General features: G+C 55.0%; 3 protein-coding genes across 3 annotated transcripts; 2 read left to right on the forward strand and 1 right to left on the reverse strand.

Moving 5' to 3' along the window:
• Positions 1–724: 724 nt before the first annotated feature.
• Positions 725–4,046, reverse strand: VDBG_04727 (conserved hypothetical protein; the record flags this gene model as incomplete). Its single annotated transcript, XM_003005075.1, has 2 exons — positions 725–3,004; positions 3,057–4,046. 2 exons carry the CDS (start codon positions 4,044–4,046, stop codon positions 725–727), a joined length of 3,270 nt encoding a protein of 1,089 aa, XP_003005121.1.
• A 4,016-nt stretch (positions 4,047–8,062) lies between these two features.
• Positions 8,063–9,715, forward strand: VDBG_04728 (conserved hypothetical protein; the record flags this gene model as incomplete). The annotated part of the gene is made up of 1 exon (XM_003005076.1): positions 8,063–9,715. The coding sequence occupies one exon, from the start codon at positions 8,063–8,065 to the stop codon at positions 9,713–9,715; it is 1,653 nt and encodes a 550-aa protein (XP_003005122.1).
• A 1,638-nt stretch (positions 9,716–11,353) lies between these two features.
• Positions 11,354–13,044, forward strand: VDBG_04729 (26S protease regulatory subunit S10B; the record flags this gene model as incomplete). Its single annotated transcript, XM_003005077.1, has 4 exons — positions 11,354–11,564; positions 11,633–12,019; positions 12,076–12,532; positions 12,638–13,044. The coding sequence occupies 4 exons, from the start codon at positions 11,354–11,356 to the stop codon at positions 12,666–12,668; spliced, it is 1,086 nt and encodes a 361-aa protein (XP_003005123.1).
• Between the last annotated feature and the right edge of the window lie 1,614 nt (positions 13,045–14,658).

The following is a 14,658-nucleotide window of genomic DNA, read 5'->3' on the forward strand; positions in this document are numbered from 1 at the left end:
GAGGGGAGCAGTCTCTGTCGACAGGGGCGACGGCGCTGGTCACGATCCGGTAGGCGACACCGGGACATGCTAGCGCACATCGACTCAGGTCACATCGTAATCTGATAAATCGCTTCGTTCTCCAGTTGCAGTTTGTTACATCTCTCTTGTGATCAAAGCATCGCCTGCCAGCGAGTTGCAAAGTCTCATATGCTAAAAAACGTACATGGGTATAACGGTTTGCTAGTCTGTTTATCGCCTTCCTGTTCCCTCGCCGTCTTCTTCTTCTTCTTCTCCTTCTTCTTCGTCGCCTCCTTCTTCGTCGCCTTCTCCCCCTTCAACTAGTCAATCTCGCGTGCTTCCCCCTTCACACCCGAGGATCTTCACATTAAAGATTACCCTTCTGAAGGCCCCACCGCAATTGTCGGAGGGCTCCCTGAATCGGCAATATTCTCCTCTCTGACGAATTCAACGCTGTAGGTCCGCTCACCCGTAAACGCCGTGCCATAATCGATCGCTAGAATGGGAACCAAGGAAAATAGATATCCGCTGATCGAACCGAGGTGAGAAAGAAACTGCACGCGTTCGTTGCCCAGGTTCTGTGCGACCAGGATACGAGGCCAGCAATAGCTCACAGCCGCCAGCGGGGTTTGCTTTTCGCCGTCTCGGTACTCGCACCCGCCTCTGCAGGTCCGGGCGAAACACTCAGACTGCTCAGTCTCGTTCGGCCCGTGAGGACGGCCTCCTAATGCCGCCATCGAGGTTTCGCACCGGCTGTTGTCGCAGACGATTCCAAGTTGGAATTGTTACGCATTCCTAGAGCGCTTCGAGTGCCTGCAGTGAGCTGAGGAGAGTCTCGGCCGTTGGCGCCCATCGTCCTGGGCTGTGGCAACATGCTGACACGCCTTCCTGCGGCCAGGGAACTTGCAGGGCGAGCGGGAGTGACGGGATCGGGCTGTCCGAGTCTCGGCGGTTGTAGAGACGCTCGTCGGTTCCCCGTTGTCGAGACTGAGCTGGCCGAGACCGACGATGCGAATCGAGGTTTGGACAGAACCTGTTGGGAATAGGGGCCGGGAGAGGCAATTCTGTCGCGGAACGACAGGCGCGATGCACTAGGTTTAGTCGGTGTTTCCTCCAACATGGGCGAAGCAGAGGAGGATCGATTGAGAGGACTGCGGCCTGCAGGAGTAAGGCGATGGCCGGAAGATGGGGTCAAGGAAGAGGCCGTTCGCGCTGTCGTAGGTGTCTTCTTGGCATACGGGCTAGGTGTCGTCAACGACAGAGGCTTGAAATTATGGCCGGTACCGACATCCGACGTGTTGCTCGATAGGTTCCATTTCGGTCGGTTGACAAGGGTCGAGCCAGGACGAGGAATTTTGCCGCCTGGAGTTGGCAGGTTGGATGTGCCCAATGTAGACATCCGAGACGTCAGGGGCTTTCGCGACACTTGGGAGGCCGGTGTGGGCATCGACGAGTACCGACGGTTGCTTGGGTGCGAGGCCTTGCCGTTGCTGCCTGTAGAGCGAACATTGCGGGGCTTCCCAGTTGGCGTGATAGGATCCAAGCCCAAGCTCGACATGATGACAGAGGATGGTGGGGAGCTGCCTGGTGTTTCGCGTCCACTGTCGATCGTCGAACGGTCATTCGAAAGCATACTCGAGACGGAGTCCCGCAGTTGTGGCGCGCGCTGGTCAACATGGATCTCGTCCAAAGTCGCATCCATATCCGCCATCTGCCCCTTCAAGGATCCCCATTTCGCTTCCATCTCAGCAAGCAGCCTTAAAATCTCGCCATTGACTGTCAGGCGATCCTTAACGCCCTTGTCGATGATGGAGAGAACCCTCTCGATGGCTGGGCCATAGTGGGTTCGCTTGGCATCATAGCTCTCGATCTTCTTGCTGAGCGCGGGGGCGCTCGTGAGATGGTGGCCCTCATCAACTGAATCTTTCAGCTTCAGAAGTGAACGTTCCACAGACTCAATCATCTTCTGCGCTTGTCGTCCTGCGCCTCGGAACACAAGGACCCAACGATCTTCGCCTAGCTCTTTGCGCAGGGATTCAGCGTCCTTCTCCAACTTCTTGTAAGTACCATCCAGGCCATTCCTCCGCATGTCCAACTCCTCACAGGCTGTTGGGAAAGACTTCTCGGCCCTGGCTTCGAAGACGGAAAGCCTCATGGGGAGAAACTCTAGAGACGCCTTCAAGGGCTGCATGCGGGCGAACAGCGCGAGGAGACTGGAGTCATCCTGTGATAGTGTCGGCGTGCCGGGAGAGCTGGGGCTCATTGGGAAGGTGCTGAGGCTGAAGCGATTCTGCACCTGTAGCTTGGTTTGTTGTGGAGGGGTCTCTTCGACGATAGTCTCCAAGTCTCCAATGTCGACTGTGTCGTTGGTAGTAGCGGCCATGAGAGACTTGTGGCGTCGTTCTTCCATCTCGAAGACCAGACGGCATAGCTCATCCATCTCGCCCTGAATGTCGCCAAGGACGTTGTTCCATAGCTCCTCCCACTCCATGGCGATCTCGACTTGCTGTTTCACCGTGTTCAGGGTGGATCCGATGATAGCCCACTCGTTGATGATGGCCTCCATCTGGGCGACAGCACGCTTGAGGTCCCCTGGTGGCACGAGGGCAATGTCCTCTCGACACTGTAGTTTCTCAATCGCTCCGACGTAAACGTTGATCAGGTCTTCAAAGCGAGCGGCTGCACTTTCCACCTCTGCCAGGCCTTCGCGCCCACCAGCTGCTGCCCATTCTACATCATCTTCGCTGTCCAAGCCAGCAATGACTTCAGACGCTTTTTGTATCCAACTTCGGATCTGCTCCGCAGCGTTGATCAGAGCTTTGGAGGCCTGGTCTGCAGTGGGGATGGCGGAGACCTTGCTGGCGAGGGAGCCCGCATCGGGCAGTTGTAGCGACGTCAGCTGGGCGAGCTGGTTCGCGAAGGAGGCGCGCGAGAGTGTGTAGATCGAGCCTGGGCGTTGATGATTGGGCCGTAAAGTAGGAGGAGATGTCGGGGGTAAACTCGGCTGACAACATGGGGCGGAGTGTCCTTGGGGTGGGTGGAGGGGGAATAGTCACATCCTCGTCGGGCGAGGGTGGCCTAGCCGTTCGCTCAAGGTGCTCCTGTCTTGTCTCAAGTTGCACCTTGGTGCCGTTGCCATTTGTGTGGTCCGGCAAGCGATACTTCTGGGTGTCCATATTCAGAGGTTCGGAGGCAGCAATCTCCGGCAAGAAAGCATTCGACGGCGCGGTCTCGGGCACTGCGACAGTGAGTTGCAGAGGAGCATGCACGGGGGTTGACTCGGTCGTCTGTGTGGCCTGTGGCCTATCCGAGCTGTCGTCGGCGATCGACTTGGATCTGTGAAGGGGAGCGGTGGCACCCTTCCAGGGGCGACCGCGCCGTTCAATGATCGAGTTGACGGAGTTCGCCCGGTGTATTTTCTCGAGTTGTCGGATCTGGTCTTCAGGAAGCCGACCGATGCGGTCGTGCTGTGGCGCTGTCGGGGAAGGGTCGGGGGATTTCTTGTTTGAGGTGCCGAATCCGAGCGCCTTGAGTCGGGCAGCTAATCCGGGGGATGGTCTGCGCGGCTGAGCAGTGGAGGTCGGTGTGTTGGACTGTGAGGTAGCAGCAGGTTGAGTCGAGGGTGATGTGCTCGCAGTGCCGGTATAGGGTGTTGCGGGATTGGAAGCCAGAGTCGACCTAGAGAGTGACGGGCTGGTGGTATGGCTTGGATTGGAAGCGGTGATGGTTGGGCTCGAATTGTTGTTGTTGTTGTTATCGAACTGGGGCCGCAGCTGGAAAAGTTCATCAGAAACGTCACTGAATGCAAGGCCAGCGGCCAGTTCGTCGGGGCCTGGGAATGGGGCACTTCGGGGCAGTCTGGCTGTGGTAGCAGGCGCAGATGCAGGGGCAGGGGCGGGCGCAGGGGAGGTCATCGGAGCGGTCAGTGGACTGCTGCCTTGGAAGCCGCCGCTGCTCTGGAAGCCTGGGGTCAAGCCACTCAGGACACCGACACCTGCACCACCATCAGGGCCCGGAGTGCCTCCTGGAGCCACGACATCATCCATCGACGGCGACGGCGACGATGCCGACACGGACGGCTGTTTGCCGCGCGACGTGTTCCTTCCAGCGGAATGCTGCACGCCGGAAAGGGATCAACCGTTTCTCTATGGAGCCTGTGATCAATGCACAATCACACGTCTCTCGAAGCGCAGCCTCGAGCGGGGTCGCAAGGCCAGAACCGGTCCGGATGCAAGTGAAGGAGGCCTGACACAGATGCTGAAATGGGTAGAGTCAGATAGGCAGACGTGTGTTGTTCCTAGGCCCCCAACTCGGTGACAGGGCATTTGACGATGATGTAGGCAGGTTGTGGAATGCAGTCGCTATTGGCGCAGGCGGGCCTCCCCTTGCTCATGCAGTAGTGTGTCTGCGTGTTGGAAACCAAGTGCAGAGAGGAAGGCTGCTGTTCTGCTCACAATCGCCGGTGTCAGATTGGAGCGACCACAAAGGTGGGACAGGGAAGTCTGTGGGTAGTGGTGAAGAGACCGATTCCAAGTTCGACGTCCTTTGCGTGCGCCGTGATCGTCTGGAGAAACGTCGTTTGTCCTGTCCCTGCTGTCGCAAGTCGTGGTAGCCGCCTCTGTCTGCCGGTCGACAGCTTTATCGATGCGCGCCGGCGACGAAGATGTATAAAGGAAAGGGAAAGGAGTGAGATCCAAGTGGCCGCACGGCACTCAAGTCAACATGTGCTGTGTCAATGACAGGATGATGGGGAAGTAAGAAAGCTGCAAAAGAGTGTGCCATCAAGAAGGAAAGCGAGACACTCGGATGAACACGATGCTCTATGGCGGCGTTGGCGGCGATTGGCAGCGAATGGCGGATGGAGGCCGCGTGAAGACAGCGTTTGGCCCGAGTCAAGTAACCATTAGTGCGACGCTTTATCGCAAAGCCGCCGCGTGGACGAGTGAGGTGAAGTGTGAGGTACCAGAGCAGGTGCACGATGAATGGGCACAAGCAGGAGACAAGAAGGGTTGTTCTCCACGGTACCGAGGTGGCTCGATCCCTTCTTTGAGAGTTGACACACAGGGGTCCCGAGAGGTGGACGAGAGTCTCGTCTCCTCTGGTTTCGCGAGCCTGGCAAAGCCAGTCCCAGTCGAGGATTTTGCAGAGGGTCTTTGATTGTCTTCGCTCGTCACACCAGATTTCGGCTCAGGCTCAAGTCTGGGAGCCGGCGCCTTGAGAGGGGTACAATCTGTAGCTGGATGAAACGCCTCGTTAAGCAAATTACCTCCATCTCTCCGGCGCCTTTTTCCCGGAAAGGGAAATCTCGTCCAAACCCAAAAGAAAAAAACATGGTAGCAGTGTGACGAGAATTCTCTCATTTCCCATGGACGACCTGTAGCGTCGATGACCTCGTCACGTAACTACCAGCCACGTCTTGTGCACGCTTCCAGCCCATTATGATCTTCGAGGCAACGAGATCTCCCTCCATGGCACGTAGGGCGCGACAACTCGATCAGACGATGTCGCCCTCGGTGGAATGCTGAAGTTGCAGGGTCGTACCAATGTCACCTCCTGCGGCAGTCATACAGGCCTACCCTGCGGCTCAGGCCCGAGAACCCTGACAGAACCGACGCTTCCAGGGGCAGAAGAAGGTGTCTGGAAGATTGTGGCGGCCGGGGTGACCTGGTTCACTTGTACATGGTACTGTGCTGCGACGCACTGACAGCCAGCGGCCATGAGCGTTTGACCTGCATAAAACAAGACCACTGGCTCAGTCTCACGGCGTGTCTCTGAACCGGACTCTCAGACAGCGCTGCTTGGCAAGACGTTGTCCACTCTTGCGTCTGATGTGTCAGCCTTTGTATGAGAGGACAGAGAGAAGCATCGTCTGCGTCATGGTCCTCTGTTGCCACTGGCAACAAGTCGAATTGCAGGTCGAGAAACGCCTCAACCGATCTAAGCACAGGAGGAGCGGGGGCGGAAGTAAAGCCCATGGATAGGGTTGCCTCGGCTTGCTGAAATATGTCAAGTTTGCTATCTACTTTTGTTGGAAACCGGGCATCGAATGGCTCGACCCTTTTTTCCATCAGCCATGAACGTTCTTCGCAGTGCAATCGCCGCCAATCTAACGCTGAGCGAATGCCTTCATCCCGTAGGTTTTGTACATGCTAAAGGGCACGCGGGATTTCAGTGTGTCGCGCATGGGGCGTAAAAAGCAATGTTGCTTCTTGCCTGCCACTGTCTCGGTGAACTGCTGATCTAGCTCCACGTCTCGACTGGTCTGTACACCTTGCGTGTAGGGTTACCTGGTAGAAGGCCAACCACCATCGAGCCAACCTACGCACGGGGTCTACGGGGCTTTTCAGGGTCGCCTCAGCGAGTCTACCCTAACAGCCCAGACAGCCGGCTGGGCTATGGCCCAGGAGTGATCATTGGACTCTTGGGAAACCCATTCACATTGGATATGTGTATCCACTCGAGAGCAGATCTGGAGCAGTGGCTGGCGATAAGTATCGTGATATTGGGTCAGACAATATAATGAGTGGATGGCTGCGAGATATACAGGCGTGGCCTCAAGGGAGATCGCCTTGTCCAGCTCTGGCTGGGCTTTGGCGTCTTTCGGTGCTCGGCAACGCGGGGAATGGCCTATCCACATGATAGCGTAAACGAGCTTGACGATCCATGGGGTTTGGGTATTCCTTTCGGGACCCTAACGCAGGTGATGACAGATCTCGACCTCGACCTGCAGCCACATCGGCAACAGCTGCCCAAGAGCGGCGTTGGGGTGTCAGGGGATATCAGCAGAGATGGATATGTTATGACGCAAGATTGTGTATACCCTATTGACAATGACTTTCTTGACAAATGGCAATGGATCAGATGGCTGGCATTCTGTGCACCAGAAGGCGAAGGCAATGAACGTGATTGGAGCATAACTCGAATGGCCGAAAGACGGCGAGTATTCGATTCCCAGGCTTATACATCTCATCTCGAGACCAACAAGCAGACATGGTGCACTGTTTAGAAGTCCTCAGCAGCTTTCGAGATGGGTACTGTTGACAAGAGAAGCGAAAGCCACCTGGGTATTCTTAGTATTTGGCAGGTTAGAAGCAATTGCGTGCACGGGGCTGTGGTTCTTGGCGTCATCTGCCTGGTAAGTAGTTCTTTGCCGAATTGATACCCCGTTCCCGCCCAGCGCCGATTTATATTGGATGTCCAGTCAGGTGCCACTCATGTACGGCGTCTCCAGTGGCTAGCCCTTGATTATTATTGATTGTTTCGACGCGTGCCATTGCTGCCCCCACCACCAGCACGAGCACAAGCAGGAAATGTCGGAGGTCGACGCGCTTTCTGTGTCCTCACGTCACGCCCTCGATCTCTCCTTCCCCAGCAACCCGCCCTTTAATTGGTCTGTGGGGCTAACCCAGACAGGTGTCTCCTATTGGAGCTGGGAACTTGAAGACAGTGCAAGACATTGGACAGCCAGAAGCTCCAAAGCGAACCCCTGATCCCTTGAGCAGGACAGTTGCTGGCTCGCCTCGCCTCGTTTCTCCTCACACCATCCATGACAAACTGAAGCCATCTGCCTTCCGTTCTCCGCTTTGCGCCTATTTCGTTGCTGCCGTTGGCCTTTTGCGTTGCGTTGCCTGCTGAGAGCACCACCGTCCACTCATTTCACGGCTTCGGTCCGAGGCCATCCCTCCACGAAAACATTCCCTCCCACCCCCTTCGTGTTCTACAGCAGCCATTTGATTCCCGCCTGCTTGGTCGTCCTGCAACCCCTCCATGGCTGCTGCGCAGTGCCGACGATCGCATAAACAGCTATCTTCTCGCGCCTTGTATATACTCTCTGATGTTTCTTACGAAACAGAGCGCCTGACCTAGACTTCCTAACGACTACTAATTCCTACAGCTCGTCGCCCCGCCTACGACCTGAAACATCAACATTCCACTCCCATAAAGCTGAGCTAGGGGAGCTTCCCTTGACCTCGCCTGCGTCATTCATTTTAAAGGCTGAACTATCCGCCTACCGCTGTTGGCTTCACGGTCGACAGTTTGCATGACTTTCGAACAGACGAGCATGGCTACGGCTACCGATCACCAGGCCGCACCGACGCGGGCCGAGTCCCCTTCGCCTGAGATAGACCCAACACCAGCGATAGGAGCCTATCCTGAGCTCTCTCGCTGTCTGTCGACAGCATCCGATCTATCCCACGGGTCTGGCACTGAGTTCACCCCTAGGGACTCCCTTGGGAGCATGGGAAGCGATGCGTTCTCCAGGCAGTCATCTGCAAGCTATGGCCGCCGCTCCGATGTGAGCTTTGCCTCATCCCGCCATTCGAGTTACAGTGTCGACAGTCGAGCCAGTCGACGACGCGGATACATGCGGCCCCAAGGTACGGCTTTTGCCGCAAGTGCCCAGTCGAGGGAGAGCGTCATGAGTCTTGGGAGCATCGCCCATGTTCAGCACTACTTCGCCCGCACCGGCCTGCTTGACGGCAAGGGTGGTCAGCTTCAGAGGAAGAACAGGAAACTGAGAGAAACACTAGATTTGTCATCCCTCGACGCGGCGAACCTATCACTGCCACTGTTCGCCTCTGATTCTGACTCTTCATATGCTTCAATGGGTAGCAGCCCTGATCTTGCTGCCTCTGGATTCACTGCTGGAGCAATGGTCGAGTCACCCCTCGATGACGAATACTATTCCGACGAATTCGAAGACGGCGACCCAAACATGCTTCCACCGACGGCTAGTACCTATATCAACCGCGAGAAGCCAGTGCCGAAGCCGCCATCCATAGCAGAACTCAAATCATCTCTCACCAGTTCACTTGAGAAAGCAGCAGTATCTCTCAAGGAAGCGAGGGCACGTCAAGACTCGGCGGAGGAGCAAGAGCATCCCTTCGCCGAAACTCCCACCATTGAGGTTAGGAATCCAGCAGGCGGTCATACTCGCCAGAAATCCTCCAAGACCCATGGTTGGTTCGAAATCCAGGGGATGCACATTCTCGACGTCATGACGCTCGCTATTCGCGCCGCCAAGATGTACTACACTGCACACGAACAGCCAGAACGCCTTGACGCGATTAAACCCGAGCGCCAGATCCGCGCCGACATATTTTCCGTCATGGAAACGCTGAAGCAGATGGCAACTCGTCGATGGGCTGGAGGTATGCGTGACGAAGAGCTTGACATTCTCGACAGGTGGATCCAAGGCCTCTTCGCCATGCTTCAGCAGGAGCATGATATGGAGGAGGCCGAGCGTGCCGAGCAAGCCACTTGGACTTGGCTCCATGGTGACTGGGCTGGAAAGGAAGTGGAACGGGAGCTCTCTTTTATGGCTTCTCTTGAAGTTGGCTTGGGCCTCGGACCACTCCCGGAATATACGCCATCGACGGGTTTAGCGTCTGGCGATCTCCCTACTCCTTTTCTCAGAAGCATGCAGAATGGGCTTCGTCTTGTGAAGCTTCATAACGCTGCCGTCAAGAAGTCGAGCCGCCGATTCGGCGGCATCACTACCTTTCATGAGGACACGGAAAAGCCGTACCGTTGCGCTGATAATCTTCGATATTGGATTAAGGCAGCGGAACTCAGGTGGGAGGTGCCACTCAAAATCGATGCTCTCGGCATAGTCTACAACAGTACTCCTGATGTCTGGATCGGACTCGAGACAGCCATTTGGGCGTGGTGCAAAAGGGTGAGGGAGGAGATCTCAACAGAACTAGCAAGCTGAGGGGTGATAGCGGCAACACAGGACAGCGGCAGTGCCTGATGATTTTCAGCTGAGGCCTGCAAAACGGCCATGATTGTATGACCTTTTTCCGGATACCCTGGAGTTAACGAGGCGTTTACTGCTTGGATATCGAACACTCATGTTAATTAGTTTGGAGCCTCACCTTATCACCTAACGATTTAGCATTTGGAGAGTCCTACCTCATTTTCCCGTAGTAAGACTAAGCATTTTCACGAATGCCTGTATTTGCCTTCTATGATGCCACTGGATATGCCGAGATTCTTGCGCGTACCCTCTGGTCGTACGTAGTCGTTGTTTGCATGCAGAATCAACTTCAAGGTCAATCAAAGATAGGCTAGATAGCTGAGAATGACGAGGGGATGGCTCGTCCTTCCGGTGGAGGCAGTCTTGGAGACTGGCACACAAACGACACGTGTGCTGCGATTCTCAAGGATCAACTCTGAGTATCTGAACTTTTGGTCTTGAGTCGTATTGGCCGCGGTGGGACGCCGTGACTTTGAGCGTCGTCTTGAAAGCTGCCATCCAGGCCATCGCGATGTGCGCATGCTAGCTTGCTCAAAGTGACAAATGTCTCCGGTTGAGTAGCTGGATTGAATGCCGGGTGCCAGCATCTGCGCGGTTCTCAATCGGATTAGCCGCAAGTGCAAGGTGTACCATATTTCGTGTGAAACTGTTCCCACCATGTCAGTAAGCTTATGGGCCAAGTCGACCACTGTCATGTACGTATGGTATCTTTGTTGTTCAGGTCAGACAGTCATTTTTGGGTCTTACGCATTAAGAACCATGCACCACAGCAGAGTCCAGGTGTGACTGAAAAGTAACCAGTAGATGACAATCAGGCCTGGTTTACAAAGCACATTCTGGGGGATAGAGCGATAACCCGTAGCTCTGCCGGGTGCGGTATCTGGCGTATGAATTGTGGATGCAGTAAGACTTCCACGACGCAATAAAGTAAGAACCCAGGCTGAATACTGTATTCTAGGAAATAATGACATCACTGATAGAGAGCAAGGAAAGCACCTTTTCCTGTCGACACTTTGGAGGCATTGTGTGAGCACTGCGCTGCGATATATTTTGGACAATCCGGCAAGTAGCGCCACAGCTGCCTCAATCTCGAGCAAGAGGTGGTGTCCAGCGACGGAAGTTAGGACATATGTATATAAGAGAAGCCACAAATTGAAGACTTGGCGTCAACTTATGTGTTAAATGTCGAGAACGAAGCTTGGGTCACAGTACAGCGTCGTCAATGAGTATGGCAGCACTTGTACCATATTGGTCCCTAACTACCTAGGTAAGGTACCTAACGTCATGGTGTTCTAGCGATGGTCGTGGTACACGAGCGCCTGCATCAATTAGAAACGGGTCATTATTTGTCAGCACCCGCCAATCAAGAGACGACTGTCGCGTAACGCGGCTAAGCGTATGCCACTAACGCGATTGCTCCTGGATTCGAACAACGGAGAGCTACGTACATGCTGTAGCTGCCTTGCCTCTAATCCGTCACACCAAACCGCCTGCGATACACCACCGACCATCCGCAACAAACACATCACACAACCCCACAGCGCCGTTGATACGTTCATTGCTATCAAAAGTCCAGGACATCTCCAGCCCGTCATGTCGTCCGAGGAGGAACGCCAGCAGGCCCTCGATGCCTACCGATCCGAGCTCCTCAAGTCGAGGGAGCTCGAGACGAAGTTGAAGGACTTGCGCCTGGAGATTAGGGAACTACAGAAGGAGTTTGACCGCACCGAAGACTCCATCAAGGCGTTGCAAAGTGTAGGCCAGATTATCGGTGAAGTCCTCAAACAGCTACCAGATGAGCGATGTACGTTGCCTGTTCTCGTTGTTCCATTTCAAACACCGACATGCGCTGACCAAGCCTCTGCCTCAAAGTCATCGTCAAGGCCTCCTCTGGGCCACGGTATGTGGTCGGCTGCCGAACGAAGCTCGACAAGGAGAAGCTGAAGCAGGGAACACGCGTCGCCCTCGACATGACAACACTCACCATCATGCGCATGCTCCCTCGCGAAGTCGACCCTCTCGTCTACAACATGTCCCTTGAGGATCCCGGCCAGGTAAACTTTGCCGGTATTGGTGGCCTGAACGATCAGATTCGCGAACTCCGCGAGGTTATTGAGCTGCCACTGAAAAACCCCGAGCTGTTCCTGCGTGTTGGTATCAAGCCCCCCAAGGGCGTCCTCCTATACGGCCCCCCTGGTACCGGAAAGACCCTTCTGGCACGTGCTGTTGCATCTAGTCTCGAGACAAACTTCCTGAAGAGTAAGTCTACTTCCCAGAGTATCGTGGCGCGATGCAGCGAATAACAGTCAACATAGTCGTTTCCTCTGCCATCGTCGATAAGTACATCGGAGAGTCAGCCCGTTTGATTCGAGAAATGTTCGGCTACGCAAAGGAGCATGAACCCTGCATCATCTTCATGGACGAGATTGACGCCATTGGTGGTCGAAGATTCTCTGAGGGTACCAGTGCGGATCGTGAAATCCAGCGGACGCTCATGGAGCTGCTCAACCAACTCGACGGTTTTGATTACCTTGGCAAGACAAAGATCATCATGGCCACCAACCGACCCGATACCCTCGACCCCGCTCTTCTCCGTGCCGGCCGTCTCGATCGTAAGATTGAGATTCCTCTGCCTAACGAGGTTGGGCGACTGGAGATTCTCAAGATCCACGCTGCCGGTGTCATCACCGATGGCGAGATTGATTTTGAGAGCGTAGTCAAGATGAGCGATGGACTGAACGGTGCTGATCTGCGCAATGTTGTTACAGAAGCGTATGTTGAATCATCTTTTCTTTTTTCTACTTGTTTTTTCCTGCCCCGTTCATGTTTTTTCCCGCATCCTTTCAAACAACACACAACTAACGATTAGTTTTACAGTGGCCTCTTCGCTATCAAGGACTACCCGTGATGCCATCAGCCAAAGACGATTTCAACAAAGCCGTTCGCAAGGTTGCCGAGTCGAGAAGCTCGAGGGCAAGCTTGAGTACCAGAGCTCTAGACTGGGATGACGATAGTTAGTCATCTCGAAGGACCAGGGCTTGTAAGGTTCAGAGTTGTAACCAGGGTCACAATACCCATTATCACAACCGGGACCTCCAACGGAAATGTGTTGGCTCGGGCAGGGAATATGTAGCGATTGCTGGCGCAGCGAGGTTCAGCGACAGTCTGCTTACCACTAGACATCTCACGTTATACCGTCTCTGGGCGGTCGGACCCGAATATACTGGGTTTGGTGCACTGGAAAAGGAAACATAACGGGCTGAACAAGCCGAAGTTGATTTTGTCACCTGCAGCCGCAATGGATGGCACCTGTAAACGTGGATTAATAGCAGATCGTGCATGGCTCTACGTATTATTGTAACAGCCTTGCGTAAGTCAGGAAGCTCCACATGTTTAAGCTTGAATACGGACTACAAATGCAACGGTGACGTCTAAAGCAGTTTGCGTCACTGCAAGACCTGCGCGCGCCAGCCATGGATACCTAGGTACCAGGGAAGGCGTCCCAACCCATCCCAGGGTTCAGGATTCCACACTGCCGTACGCACATCACATTTGGTCGGGTCAGCCTTGCTTGCCTGGACGTTCATCGCCCATGTGCTGACATCAGAGAAAGCTAGGCTTGGTCGCATACCTAGGCACGGCAGCGCTCAGCCTCAGCAAGGGGACCCCGTCGCGAAAAAAGGGGCAGCTTTGGACCTCGCAGCATGTTGTGCTTCGCAACAAGATGTGTGGGACAACCGCGGCGTTCCACTTGCACATGTGGTGGATACGTGGCGGCGCCCAGTCTCACTGAAGGCCAAATATCTGCGTCTCAATGATACCCGAAAATAAAACCAAGAACGAGGGTGCATGTCTGTATTGGCGAAGAAAGGCGCAGCGATTTAGGGGTTCCTGGCGAGATCCGGGCTGATGCTATTATTGGTGTGTTGGCGGGGATGCCCAGTGCGTATGGGGGGCAATAGCTCCCACATTTCCGCTGAGGCTGTACACCTAGGCTGCACCTCGTGCTCCGCAACCGCACCCAGCCGGACGGTGGCTAGGCCAGACTGGAGCTTTGCCCTCACTTCGTACCTGAGCTGGTTCCGCGGCGGCGCTACAAAGACTCGGAAGTGCCGTCGATCTCAACCGGATTAGCGCCCAAACCGGCGAAATGGTAGTATCGGGGAAAAACAGGGTCAACAGCATGACACGACATGTGGTGTTTTTTGCGGGACGAGAGGTCAGGCAGAGCGTACCAGGGCAATACGAAGTGGAGGTGGGGTCGCGATGATGTATGCGATGAAACGCTGGGGAGGGGACCGATCTCCAGGTTGCGATGTCGATTATCATCTGATTTTGTGGAGGAGCTCTCTGGACACGAGTGATATTTTGGAGAGAGATGGGTAATTTTGAGGACCCTACGTCTCCTCGAATGTCGGCTGTGTCATGTACGGACATGCCCAGCTGGCCGCACTGGGATGCATCTGTGTCGCAGATAAAAGTCTCTGCGGGAGCATCTCAATAAGCTGGAGATCATTATGGATGACGATTGGGCTGGCGGGCTCGACGGGGCATAGTGAGCGGCGAGTGGCGCGTTACAAAAGCGATGCTCCCTGCCACAGAAGGCAGTGACGCTAACCGGCTCCGTCTTAGCGGGCTGCGTGTTTTCGAGAGCACTCCATCGGTCTGGCCAGGGGTTGTTGTTAAGCTAGGTTTCTCGCCTTGCTAGCCGGCCGGTAGTGTGTAGGGTTGCATTCGCCGCTGCCATGTTTGTTGCCCCTCCACCTGTTGTTGCCAGAGACGACGGGCGAGTTCGTGTAGAGATCGTGGTCGGACGCTAGAATGATCTGGTGTCAGGTATCATGAGTGATGTGGTCGGAGCGGCAATGTTGCAATGCAGTGCATTGCGACCAAGGCAA

The sequence above is a fragment of the Verticillium alfalfae genome, genomic scaffold, assembly GCF_000150825.1.
Source record: "Verticillium alfalfae VaMs.102 supercont1.5 genomic scaffold, whole genome shotgun sequence".
Classification (NCBI taxonomy): Eukaryota; Fungi; Ascomycota; class Sordariomycetes; order Glomerellales; family Plectosphaerellaceae; genus Verticillium; species Verticillium alfalfae.